This window comes from Aythya ferina (genome assembly GCF_964211825.1).
Source record: "Aythya ferina genome assembly, chromosome: 13".
Lineage (NCBI taxonomy): Eukaryota > Metazoa > Chordata > Aves > Anseriformes > Anatidae > Aythya > Aythya ferina.
Genome location: NC_140311.1, coordinates 17169689 through 17183633, shown reverse-complemented (window position 1 = coordinate 17183633; position 13945 = coordinate 17169689). Strand labels below are relative to the sequence as shown.

Here is a 13945-nt window from a genome sequence, read left to right as displayed (position 1 = left end):
ACGGGCAGGCGCTGCAGCCAATGGGAAGCGGCCGGGCGGGGCCGAGCCGGCGGTGGGAGCGAGGGGCAGCCATGGCGGCGCTGGCGGTGCTGGCGCTGCTGCTGCTGGCGGCCTGCGGCGGGCAGCGCGCGGCGGGGCAGAAGCGGAAGGAGGTGAGGGGCGGGGGGGAGCCCCTGAGGGGAGCCCCTGAGGGGTTGAGGGCTCACTTAGGGTTTATTTAGGGTTTAGTTAACAGTTTCTGGTTGTAGTCGCGAAGATACCGCTTATTTCTCTATGCTTCTTAGGGTTTCCTGTATGTATACGTTTCAAGGCAGCGAAGGGTAGTCGGTTATTTACCAAAACGTGTTTATTCCTGAGAGGAATAAACAAGGAGTGCAGACGTAGCTAGTGGGAAGTGCTTGGTTTCTGTTAATTATGCTTCTTGTATGACATTATAACACTCTTCGCCTTTTTTTAATGGAGAATGTGCTGTGCACTCATGAGTTCTGCAAGTGTGTACAGAATCATTTTTTTTTCCTTTTATCTACCCTGGAAATCAAACGTTTTGCTCCCTTCCGTAGTGCTTCCAGCACTAGCGCTTGCTCCACTTCATGAGTTTTGAAATCTCCCCCAGGTGTGATGCTTCGTATCAAATAAATACCAGCAGGACTGGGTTTGGGGTGCTTTGTGTGGCTGAAATAAATCTTATCGTTCGTGTGAGAAAGTCCCGAGCTGACAGCCACATCAGTGGTTGAAGTAAATGAACATCATTAACGTGAGGCTCAGGAGGCTCTGTGAACGCCTTTGAGGCTCTTTATGAAGCATCCCATCACGCGGTCATTATTCGTAATGAAAAATGTGCAGCAGTTTGGTACAGCGAAAATACAAACCTTCAGGTCTGCGATGTGAGAGACTGGAGGAAATAAAACACACAAAACCCTCAACAATATTTCTCTGGCCTTGTTTTCAGATGGTATTATCAGAAAAAGTGAACCAGCTGATGGAGTGGGCTAGTAAGAGATCTGTAATCCGAATGAACGGAGACAAGTTTCGACGCTTTGTGAAGGCGCCACCCAGAAATTACTCTGTGATCGTGATGTTCACTGCTCTTCAGCCTCACAGACAATGTGTCGTGTGCAAGTATGGGCTTAATTCATAATCTTGAACTTGAAAGTCATCATATGCTTTGTAGGACATTAAATCTAACAAGAGGGTAAAACTTGCAGGTACACAGGGGGACTATACTAACACCCATTATAGGAGGGTTATCTTTGAAGTTGTTGGTGGGAATGTGTGTGCTATGAGTGTGGGAAAACAGCATAGTCCTTAATGATTTATTCCCCTCTTAAAGTAATTGATGTTTTGCAGAGCAAATACTCTCATTGGTAGGCTTCTGGAGAGAGGGTGGAAACTCAACTTTCCTGGTGTGAGCTGCTGCTGAGGACATGTTTGCAGGATTACTGCTGGCCTTGCAGTCTAAAAGTTGCTGTTAATTAATGTTGATTGATGTTTGTTTACACTGATAATATTCTGGATCCTTAAATATATGAAGGCCTTCGTGTATTAAGCTGGGGGTGACAAGGTTCAAATAGATATCAGTAAATAACTTTTTTTACCATACTAATTAGTTTGCCATTCTCTGGCGCAGAAAAGTGGGTGTGCTTGTGTTTGTTTCAGTGCTCCAAGGTTTAGCAAATTGTGACCTACTGGGTTACATTTCTGTTTTCCATGGTTAGCAGTGCTTCTTGTTATGAACACAATGACACTTGCACTTTATCTTTACATTAAAAAAAAACCACAAGTGCATATGCTTTGATTGTTAGATGAATGACCTCAATTTTTCTTTTGTTAAACGTGAGAAAACAAACGTGGAGGAATGGGTGGGATGGTTCTATTAAGGGGATGGATGGCTACAGGTCTTAAAACTGTAACTTGTGTTTTGAGCTAACACATGATACAGCCTCTCACTGTGTGTTTTTACAGGCAGGCTGATGAGGAATACCAGATTCTGGCAAACTCCTGGCGATACTCCAGTGCATTTACCAATAAGATTTTTTTTGCTATGGTCGATTTTGATGAAGGCTCAGATGTGTTTCAGATGGTAAAGTTATTTCTTTTTTATCTCTTAATGTTATTTTTAGCTCATGCGTTGGAGAATGAGAGTAAAACCATACAAAATGTATTAGAATGACTAAAGCTGTATAATATGACAGTGACTACACTGAAAAGTTAAAAGCTACCCCTCTGATACAGAAGAAAATTGAAGAGCAGAGGGCAGTAGTATTTTTGGCAGTAGTATTAACAGCACTGACAAATGTGGAATAGGTGTAAGGAGTGTATTAGCTTATCTGACTCTTCTCTGGGTCTGTCTCCTGTAATAACTTGTGGTGTCATTTTTAATGGAATTCCTCAGAATACAGCAAGAAGTAAGATAGAAAACACTGAACTCCTTAGGACTGGATATAAAAATTTGGGTAACTAGGGGGTGGTTTATCAGGCTTTCAGAATTGACTTCTTTTGCTCTTCTACTGAGATTATATAACAAGATTTAAAAAAAAAATCTAGAACAACAATTGCAAACATGATAGAATTAATAATTAATCACAGTTTTGCAAATTGTAACTCTTTTTTTTTTTTTTTTTAAGGAGATGCTTGCCTCAGTATTTAAAAGTTACCTAATTTAGGTGATGGTACTTTGTAACATGGAAGTTTTAGAAAGGAGACATGGAATTTTTTAACATTCTTGTTGGATTTTTTTCCCCAGAGTGAATTAGTTTTTGATGAAACACTAAGCTATGGCCTTCACATATTTATTGTATGTATTCTTATTTTGTAGGTTCCTCACTGAACAGTAGTATTTATAGAAGAAACATTAAAATAAAAACTGAAATGCTATGGGCAAAACAGTGTTGGGGAAGGGTCTTCGTTAGGAAAAGATGATGGAACTTCATTTTAAAAACAACGATTTCTGTTTTTTTACTGTAGTCTTCTACTAACTGGATTGGATCTTTTGAGATGCTAGCTACAGATCAGAGTACTAATGAAGAAATGTCGATCATTTGAGAAAGTATGCTCAATTTAAAAAAAAAAAAAAAAGTAAACCCTTGTTTTCCCCAAAGGCATCCAGGACACCTAGTGGTAGAGATCAAAAAAGTTGCTTCTAATGCTTAAGAGAGGAAATGGCATGGAACATATGAGGGAACTTACGGGAGCTTATTGATTACTGTCTTAGATCAAATTCTTGCCTGTTCTGTTTTTATGAGGTCTAGAAGTGTGAGTTGCTGTGTGCTGTATACTTTTTTAAAGTCACTGTGAAATATGTTTATTGAATAGTTGTTCTTTCTGATTGACTTGGTGACTGTCTGCAGTTGAAATGGAAGCGTGTTGTGAAGTAGACCTTTCATGGTGCTGTTTCTTCTGTGAATTTTCTAAATACAGCTAAACATGAATTCTGCTCCAACCTTCATTAATTTTCCTGCTAAAGGGAAGCCTAAACGAGGTGACACGTACGAACTTCAGGTGCGCGGCTTTGCAGCTGAGCAGCTTGCTCGTTGGGTGGCTGACAGGACTGATGTCAATGTAAGTGCGTGTGTTACACGTGTATACTAAGCCTTTACCCACCAACAGCTCTGCAGCACTCACTTATTACATGTTCTGGGTACAAAATACCCAGAATATGAAGTGTTTAGTTGATAACTCTACTCTTAGATACTCCAAATGGCTCTTGTCTATATAATCTCCTATCCCTGTAAGTGTGCAAGGCCGGGTTGGATGGGGCTTTGGGCAGCTTGGTCTAGTGGAACTTGTCACTGCCTGTGGCAAGGATGTTGGAACTGGGTGGTCTTTAAGGTCCCTTCCAATCTCTGTGATGCTACATCTTAAAGCTTCCTTAACCCATTCCAATATTTTGTGTAATCCTCTGTTTAATAACGCGGTAAAACTCAGCTCCTTCCTTCCTCCCTTTTCTGCTCCTGTTAAAGGAAAACAGTCTTTCAAGTAGTAGGTAAGGTAATGGTGCATAAACCAGTAAAAGGAGAAGAAGCTTTACCTACTTCTTTAGTCAGAATTATTATACACAAAGTTGTGGGGATGTTCTTTGTGTTCATGTTTTTTTTCCACTCTAATGTGTTTTTTGTTAGGAGTAAGGATATAATATGTAATGCAGTTGAGGTAAAATAATGGATCTTCTTTGTGTAGATTCGTGTGATAAGGCCACCAAACTACGCTGGACCGTTGATGTTAGGACTGCTGCTGGCTGTCATTGGAGGCCTCGTGTATTTGCGTGGAAGCAATCTGGATTTTCTGTACAACAAAACTGGCTGGGCATTTGCTGCTTTGGTGTGTAATTCTAGCTCTTCTCTGCCTGTTGTCACGAGTTTCATAGCAATTCAAATCTTTCAAAGCTATTGTATTTAAAGAAGCTTAAACATGCTAGAAGAAATCGAGGTGCATTTAGCTTCTCTTTTTAGTAGTCTGATACTATAATTTGATCTCAGTCTTTTCAGCTCAGTTAATGCTTGATTACCTGCTTTTAATACTAGTAAGAGATAGGATGATGCTTAGCTTAAGTACTACTTACTATGAAAGGAAAAGGAAATTGGGTGGGAAAAAAAAAACTACGGATGATTGTTTCTTTTTTCCTTTTCAGTGTTTTGTGTTAGCAATGACGTCAGGCCAGATGTGGAACCACATTAGGGGGCCACCCTATGCTCATAAGAATCCCCATACAGGACAAGTGGTAAGTCTCTTTTTTCTTTTTCTACTTTTCTGCATTTTTATTATATTTCTACTGATTAAATTCGATACTAAAAGAGGCAAGTCAGAAAGAAGCCAAGAATAGAATCTGCACTCTTACTAAGTCAATGAGGCTAACCTGTCCTGCCGTAAGGCAACTTAGCTTCAGATTTGCTTCAGAGAAGATCTGCCTTCTCTTAAAATATACCCATGAGAGAGGGATTTTGTAGGCAATTTGCAGCTCGAGTTACTTTGCAGATAAGCAATCACAAAATACCAATCTTAATCCAAAATCGAATAATCTGTTGTGTCATTGCCGTATGATAATGGTTATCTCCAATTCCATCTTGAGAGGAAGGTGATTGCTACAATTTTTAGTTCAGTGATTAATTATATAAGACTGGTGTTATCAGTTCTGTGATGTTTGAAGGATAAGGACAAACACTGTCTAGGTTTTTTTTAGCTATATTGCTTTCTGTGTTCAGCAATAAGCTGTTTGGGAGCTAGATAAAGAATAAGCAATTCTTAATCGGGCTAGAAATACAGTGATTAATTTACTGTCTAACAATATGCTCCACTTCATGTTGGAAACAGCTTTAAGTGCTTTCCATGCAGTAAAGCATTAGTCATTATATGGATGGTGCTCTGCAGAAAACAGGACATCCTGGTTCACAAGTGTTGCCTTGGAGTATATTTTTGCTGTTTTAATACCCAGAGAGTTTGGGGACTTTCTGTGGAGACTTTGATTATTTTAGTGACTGCAGGAAGCTAAGAAGATACTTAAATAATGCTCTAGGGTAAAGAGGATAGCATACAGAGTCACCAAAACTGTTTGCTAACAAGATGTTTGGGATAGGGGTTTTCCACCTGCTTCAGAACCTAAGATAAGCATTTATTTCATCTTTCCTGTTTTTCTCTATCTTCCCCCAATGTATAAAGGTGTATATATATTTAACAAAAAAGTAGTAAGTCTTGGAAGCAGGATGATGAGAATGCTTTTTCTTAGTTGCTGAAGGTAGGTTATTTTAAATGACTTGATCTCTTCCATCTCTTACCATTCCTGTTTGTTTCCATGTTTTCTTTGCAGCATTTATTTACCTGTGATATTGCTCTCCCCTGTCTTGAATATAATATATATACATACATACATATATATATATACATAAGAAGAAGAGAAATCATTCTAAATCGCTAAATGCAAAATAAAGGTGTCTGTTAGGTCTTACATGCTCAGCAGTGCTATTGTTGAACTTGGAGATTTCATGTATTTCATGGTCTTCTCTAGCTCATACACCTGTGTAACGACTTCATATAAAACATCTTGCTTTGAGATTCTCAAGGTAAACTAATGTCTACTGATCTTAGACTCATGAAATCTTGTTATTGGGGAAAAATCAGTTTTAGCATGTTTTGATATGCACTGCCCTGCACATAATACAGAAGGAGATGCACTGTGAGAGTAGTCTGTATGTACCAAGAGCATTGTCTTTCAGGGCACACATAATGTATTGGCTCTTCTTGTGCAATTTACTAGGAATTAATTTAGTGAGGTGTCCTTTCATGCCTGCTTAGGTAGGTCAGGCCCTCTGTATTCTTCTGCTAAAAGTCAATCTGCTTATGAAATGTGTTTTTCTACTTGGATATTACATCGCAATCATAGTGAAGCAGAGCTTCCCGTAAGGGATTGAACAACAGCAGTCTTTAACTTCCACAAAGTTTGAACTTTCTGTTCAGTTGGTAGACTTATAACGAAGAAAAAACAAACCTGTCTGAGCCAGCTTAGAGTAGAAGTTCTCATCTTTGGAATGTTTTCTTGGAAGCATTTCTACTTTTTGTTTTGTATTACTACTTCTGTTTACCTTATTCCTAACCATTTTTAATCTTAATACAAAAGCTGAAGAGTAAAGCTTCAAGGATGTTGGTAGTGGTGTTCCTTTTGCTGTCATGCCATGAAAAAGATTTCAAATGTTGGGCACCAGAACCAAGTGAGTAGGGTTCATTTGCAAGTTGAAGAGACTGTCCCAAAACTGAGAAGCAGTGTATGTATGTAGAATAAGGATCCAAGTCAGAGTATGGCTCCGACTTGGAAGGCAGCGGGTGCTTTGGGCATTACTGTGCTGTTTTGCCCTGTCAAACAGGCAATCTGGATCGTGAAGGGCGTAGCTGCACTTCTGTTGTTATAATCTGTGCGGTACTTTGGGCTGTTGACACGCAATAGTAGAAGGATTTCTGATGCTGCTGCAAAATAAATCGGTGCACAGCCAATAACGTGAATTGGTATACAACAGATTTACACTACAACTTCTTTCCTGTCTCTTGACAGAGACACTGCAAAACCCAGTTCCCAGCTTTATAGCTGTTGTTAATTGTTTCAAAGTTGACTCCAGCCTTTCTAAAATTCAATTGCTCTTTGTCTCTTGCAGAGCTATATCCATGGAAGCAGCCAAGCCCAATTTGTTGCAGAAACGCACATTGTTCTTCTGTTTAGTATCCTTCTTCCAGAGATGCAAGTTGGTGGTGACAATTTTTCGGTTAGCTTATGCTGCTGCCTCTTTCATGAGAGCATTTTGTCAAGGCTCGTATCTGTCACCTAATGCTGAGCAGAAGCTTGCAGAGCCTTTCTGTGTTGACAGCTACGCCCTTCTAATGACAGTGATCTTTAAGCTGAATAGAAAAACATTTACTGCTTTCTCTCTAACTTCTGCCTTGCTCAGTGACCAAACTGGATAACATTAAAAACGTGGATCCTAGTGGCATTATACGTGTAGGGTTCTTCAGGATAGTCCCTGTTCTTTTCTGCATGTCTTGTCTCTTCAGTCTCACTTCTTGCTTTGGTGTTGAATTCTTTCCTTTGTTACTGGTGTTCTTCTTTAATTTCTTTGCTTACCTTCTCTGTTTTTAATTTTAGCTCTTTTTAATGCTAACAAGTCAGGATTTTTCCATGCTGGTATTAAGCCATCGGAGAGGCAAGCAGAATCTTGCTGGCTGGGTTTTTTCATTTCTCGCTTGTATAAAAATGTTTCTTTTGAGTGTCAGTAGTACTCTGAAATCCAACGTTCTTCTGCTTGCACATGCATGTCTTTGATCCATCATCTGTACCTAGAATCATCTCTGAATCAAACCCTTCTTCCTTCTCTTGTCACCTGCATCAGCCTGTGCCTTATTTTATCTTTTGTTTAATACTGTTTTTTGGCCTTGCAGCTCCAAATTGTTTACATGTTATGGTACACAAGCATACATACGTGCAGACTTACTACAGACACATCAACTGGCTTCTCACTTAAACTGTCTCGTTTCAAAACTTCTTTCAAAGTACCTGTCCTCTTCAGTGCTCTGCTGTGGTTAACAAGTTCCTTCTGTTGCAAGAGCAAGGTTCTTTAACTGAGTGACTTCAGCTGATTTCTTCCTTTTCTCTTAAATCTTAATATCCAAATTTCAGCAAGAGATGCATTTTTTTTGCATTTTTCCATTCTAATTCATCAATATAAAGTAAGCAATTGATGTTTAAGTACGCTGGTGCGTGTGGGGGGGGAAGTTTTCAACTCTGTATTCTTTATCAAAGACTTTTTTTATTATTACTACTATTTTTTATTATTACTACTGGAAAACTCCATTTATAAGGGGGCTTAAGTTTCTTCTAATTGAAGAATTAGAAAAGACTGAAATGTTTCTACTTGAAAGTCACCACATTGGATCAAACATTGCATGCATTTTATTTATTCTATTAGCTGAGTAAAGATAGCAGAAGATATATCCCTGTATCTTCTGGTTTGTACTTGAAACTTTCTGTCTATTTTCTCTTAAATGTTGTAAATTATTGAGTAACTTTCAACTTGCTTCCTCCCCCCTGACCTGTTGTTGTCCAGAAAGCCTTTAATTTTTCCAGTGAGTGTTAATTTCCCAGGTATGGGGTGGGAGTTAACACAGGAAATGAGGAGTGAGTGTGTTGTATTAAGTCTAGCATATTTTGTTGATTTAGCCTTAAACAGTGTTCGTAGATGGTGGTGTTACTTTAGGAATGGTTCTCCTCCATGAAGCTGCTACTTCTGACCTGGATGTGGGGAAAAGAAAAAGTGAGTACAACTACTTGTCTTTCTATCGAGAATTGTTAGATGCCATAAAGATTTTTGATACGATATTTAATAAAAATGCATTTACACTGTGGGGTTTTTATTGTGAATATCAGCTCATTTTTTGATTTTTTTAAAGAATATTTTCCTGTCAGTTTCCAGCAAACAATGTTATTTGGGGTCTTCAACCTTGCAGTTATCACAACAAGAATTATTTCCAGTTTAGATTCCATGGATCTATCTTCTTCCTTTTCCACAGCTATTAAGTAGGGGTATTTAATCTGAAAGTGCAGGCAGGTCCCACACGAGTCGTATGTCTGAGGCCCAAGACCTTTTTTTTTCTTTTGCTGCTCTTTGCAGCAGAAGCAGCAGCAGTAGTTTGAGTTCTTCTCAGATTTCATTGGTACGCTTGGACTTCTGGTGGGAGAGAAGTCGAACACCTCTGCTTTACTCCAGGAATGCGTACCATAGCATGCATGTGTGCATATACATTCCACCTTTAAGTACAAGTGAGTCCTTGGTTATTTCACCAGTATTTGGAGCTGTTCAGCAAAATTCAAAGCAGTCTGGGGAGAAAGGAAGAAGTAAAGATGCCTTTCGCCATTTTGTTAGTAAGGGAGGGAAGAAGGGACTGAGTTTTTTCTCTTAAACTGCTGGTATAAAATTGACTTACAGTAGGAATTTGAAAGATAATTAATGCTGATGTATTTCATAGAATCATTCAGGTTGGAAAAGACCTCTAAGATCATCTAGTTCAACCTTTTAACCTGGTATTGAAAGCCACCACTAAATCATGCCAAGTTGTACATCTACACGTTTCTTGAAAACCTCCAGGGATGGTGACTTAACCTCTTCCCTATTCTATTCTAATACCCTATAAGCCTTTCAGTAAAGAAATTCCTCCTAATATCCAACATAAACCTCCCCTGGTGCAACTTGAGGCCATTTCCCTGTGTCTTTATCACTTGGTGCTTGGGAGAAGAGCCCAATCCCCACCTCTCTCCAACCTCCTTTTAGGTAATTGTAAAGTACAGTAAGATCTTCCCTGAGCCTTCTCTTCTCCAAGCTAAACAGCCCTAGTTCCCTCAGCTGCTCCTCATAAGACTCTTTTTTCTACACCCTTCACCAGCTTTGTTGTGCTTTGGACATGCTCCAGCGCCTTGATGTCCTTCTTGTAGTGAGGAACTCCAAACAGAACACAGTATTGGAGGTGCAGCCTCACCAGAGCCCAGTACAGAGGGAAAATCGCTTCCCTACTCCTGCTGGCCACTCTATTTCTGATACAAGCCAGGACTGTCGGCCTTCTGAGTCCTCCTAAGGGATTATAATAAAGGTCTCATCTGACCAAACCTGTAAATATTGCAGAAAGCTTTTAAAAACCCCAGTCGCTGTGGTGTTTTTGGAGAGAGCTGTCACTGCCATAATCTTACTCTGTGTCTCTTGCAGTCATGTGTATAGCTGGGATTGGCTTGGTGGTGCTGTTCTTCAGTTGGCTGCTCTCTGTCTTCAGGTCGAAATACCACGGATACCCGTACAGGTACAGCTTTGCTGCTGCTTCAGTTGTTGTTCTCGTGTGCATTGCAGTGCAGCTGTACATCACTGCAGTCTGCTTTGTAGAGAATGGAGAAAATAAAAATACTGGCATAAAGATTAAGAAAAAATAATAGAAGTTTTTACCTGGATTTATGAATGAATCTGTTGCTGTGGGCTGGTATTTCCTTGTCTGGTAATGTTAATGTAAGTCAGAAGGGAGAAGGAAGCAAAGCACTTTTTGTTTTTTTCAGACATCTAGTTTGGTGGGAAATACTCTTTAAAAAATGCTCCACTTGCTTCTCAAACAGTAGCAATATTGGCTGATATGATGATCAGAAACACAATATTTGGTGGATAACAGTTTTCAGTCTGGCCAGAGCCAGGATTGCAGTACATTCCTTTTCATGCCACTATGCTTTACAAAGTATTTCTATTCTCATAGTGATATTTAAAGCTGCCAGTATTCCAGGGCTGCTTCTATAAGGAGTCTAGCACTCTTCATTGAGTGGTTTATTTATTTATTGATAGATACAGGTGTATTGGGTGTTTTTACCAGGTTTAGTGTTGTGTTTTTTTTTTTTTTTTTTTTTTTTGTAGGAATCAGTACATTTGAGGGGCCAGCTTCTAACCGTCTCGGCTTCTGCCAAGAGTTTAATGTGTCTGCAAAGCTAATCCTAGTTTCCATAGGCAAACATGGTCCTGTTTCTCTGAGAAGTTGTCTTGGCAGGTTACCTTGTGGCTATATGCAGAGAGCATTGGTGGGTTCATAGGAGTCTGTAATACACAAGGACATGGAAGATGTATTTTCACAAGATTTTTACTTATTACAGATTAACACCAATCACCACGAGCAATCTCATCTGAATTAGATTCAAGCAGTGAGGTTCAGGCAGTTGCTAAAATCAAAATCATTTTCCTCATTATTTATTTTCAGTTTCAGTATTTCTTAAGTGATCTTGCTGTCTGAGACTGGGAGTGTACGTTTTGGCGGTAGCCGTGGTGAAGCCAGAGGTCTGAAGTTAGTTTATAATTCCTGAAATTATTGGCTGTTATCATAACTGTGAGGTTCAAGGGCAGCTGCTCTAACTCACTGTGAAACATCTCGTGCTCTTGTCTAACAGCCCTTAGCAAAGTGCATACAGTTGCAGTGTGTGATGCCAGCCCAATATTTTCATGCAGATACTGAAATTCTGCTCAAAAAGCCTTTTGTACTTCTTGATCTTCTTCTGTTGACTCCTCAGAAGCATCCATGATGTGTATTAAGGAATCCTCTGAATCCACTGTTGCAATCTCTTTATATCCACAGGCTGGGTAACTGCTTAGGCAGAAGTCAGATCATTTGCATTTGTAAATATCTCATTAATAAAATGTGTTAGTCACTAGGACTTCTGTAAGACCAGAAGAAAGCTGAGTTTCTTCCTTGTTGAATAACTGATTGGCCTTTGTTCTGTTCTGTGCTGTGGTCTTACGTACTACTTCTAAGTCTGTAGAAGGCACAGTGTGGTTGCTCTGGCTTTAGAGGTACTAGAAGGCTTGCTTTTAAGTGGTTTTCTCCACAGCCATTTATATTTTAGCTGCAGCAGGCCCAGTTCCTTGTTCTGATTTTCTAGGTATGTGTGAAAGCTAAATAGAATGTTGTACGGCTTTGTTTCTTATAGAATTAATAAGCATTCTGTTTTTCCCCTGCAGTTTCCTAATGAGTTAAAGGATTCCAGAATGTAACATCAGAAAGGCGGCGGCTCTGAAATTGCGTGGTGTGGAAGGGAAGAGCTCAATATGTATGGTTCATGCTACCTCTCTTTACACTGAATGAGATAGTTAAACACTGAACCAAAGACAACGTGTAGTGCCTTAAATAAAACAAGCAATGTGCTCTGAAGGACAGAGTATTAAGATGCAATCTCTCTCATAAGCTTTACATCTTCTGAAACAACTTTGAATCTAACGAAGTTCTGAACTTTGTGTTTAGAACTACTGTGTTTCCTTGGACTAACCAGAAACAGTACTTTACATTCAGTTGGATAATCTGTTTTCCATGGTTTTCTTCCCCTCGAATACTGACTTTTATTCACACATAACAGGTGATGGTAGCTTTTCTGTCATGCCTTTTCATGGTTGATGAGACCTCCTCATGTACCTGCATCTCTCTTCCTTCTGTCTGTGTGTGACCCTCTGAGCATACTGCAGGTTCCGATACGGTATCTGCGTGTCCTGGAGCTGGATCTGAATGCTGAGAAGAGCACGGAACTGCTGTATGACGCAAGAGATCGCTTCACAGATGAAGGAAGAATTCTTCATGTAGAAATGACTCATTAAAACTTAAATTAACATTTCACAGGGTGATCTACTAATGAGTTTTATAGTTGATATTCAGGACTGGAAAAAAAAAAACAAACAACAAAAAAATAGGTGTATTTATTTTTTTTCCACCCACTAAATTACGAAAATATGATAAACTCTGCTGTTCTTGATTTGATTGAAGTCCCTACTTGTTATATAGCAACTTGTTTAATTATTAATTCAAAACTTTCTTTGCCAAATACTGAAACTACATCAATTAGCTTCTATGCACTGGCTTAGAGCTGAAAAAATGTTCCCATAGCAATCCATGCTTCCCTGCCCCACCACCCCCCTCAAAAAAAGAAAAAAAAAAAAAAAAAAAGAAAAGCTGATTACAAAGTTAATTGATTATCTGTCACATGAATTACAGGTTGCTAACTGGCTTTAAAGTTACTGCTCAAACCACCTGGTGTCAGATTTTGGTCACTATTTAAGCTCTTGCATTCTTTGTTTCCTCCAAGTTTTGTTTCAGCCTTATGTACTTGGGAGGATGTGGGAGTGGGCAGAGCTATCTAATTCCAGGATAAATATTGTTACTCCAGGGAAGATTTGTTAGCCTTACAGTTGAAGGGATGTGCTTTTTGCGCTCTCATCTCACAAAGGTGCTTTGTCTTGAGGATTCTCGAATAGAAGACCTTGTGCCTCAGCCCCCACTGTTGTGTAATTCAGCATCTGTACTACAGGAAATCTGTGGCCTGTTTCAGTAATACTTCCTCTTGTAGACTATGGTGGCCTTGGAGGTTTCTTGTCAGAGGAAAATGTTTTCTGCTTCTGCCTCTCTCCTGTTTCAAGGGGTTACAGGATTTGGCCACTTTAGATTTAAGCTCAAAAAGGACTATATTGTTCAAAGTAGAATGTTTTTCTTATGCAATTTTGCTAAATTAACACAGAGCTCAAGTGCCTTAACTTTGCTAATTTAGTTGTTTGACATTTCAACTTGTTGGTGAGATGCATTTTTTTGATGCCATACAGAATGCAAAGGCTTGGTGGAATGGATAAAATGTGTGCTTGCCTGGATTTTGGACAACTTTCAATAAATTTTTTTAATCTAATTGATGCTTCTCTGTCTCTTTAATTTCATCATAGAACAAAAAACAGCATCCATTTTCTTCTGTTGTTTCAATGTGTTAATAAGTGTTTGTATATAGCAAATAACCTGAATATGGCTGGGTAGACTGGGTTAACAGTGCACTGTATTATGTTACGGTGTTTATGCAGGAAACTGCAGCCCAAAGCGACATTACTAGAGGTCTTTGTGTGTAGTCAACTAACGCCAGAAAGGTTGCATG

The 13945-nt window shown here is 39.3% G+C and overlaps 1 protein-coding gene across 3 annotated transcripts; it reads left to right on the top strand.

The window, feature by feature from the left end:
* The first annotated feature begins 44 nt into the window (after positions 1 to 44).
* MAGT1 (magnesium transporter 1) lies at positions 45 to 13708 on the top strand. 3 transcript variants are annotated; one of them, XM_084535047.1, is made up of 10 exons: positions 45 to 152; positions 950 to 1119; positions 1963 to 2080; positions 3418 to 3558; positions 4177 to 4317; positions 4628 to 4717; positions 7137 to 7200; positions 8712 to 8786; positions 10230 to 10320; positions 12006 to 13708. In XM_084535047.1, the coding sequence occupies exons 1-10, from the start codon at positions 72 to 74 to the stop codon at positions 12019 to 12021; spliced, it is 987 nt and encodes a 328-aa protein (XP_084391173.1). In that variant the 5' UTR covers positions 45 to 71; the 3' UTR covers positions 12022 to 13708. The 3 variants fall into 3 exon arrangements, with proteins under 3 accessions (XP_084391173.1, XP_084391175.1, XP_084391174.1); XM_084535049.1 differs by lacking the exons at positions 10230 to 10320; positions 12006 to 13708 and having other exon boundaries at positions 50 to 152; positions 7137 to 7223; positions 8693 to 8713; XM_084535048.1 differs by lacking the exons at positions 10230 to 10320; positions 12006 to 13708 and having other exon boundaries at positions 50 to 152; positions 7137 to 7244; positions 8693 to 8713.
* The last annotated feature ends 237 nt before the right edge of the window (positions 13709 to 13945 follow it).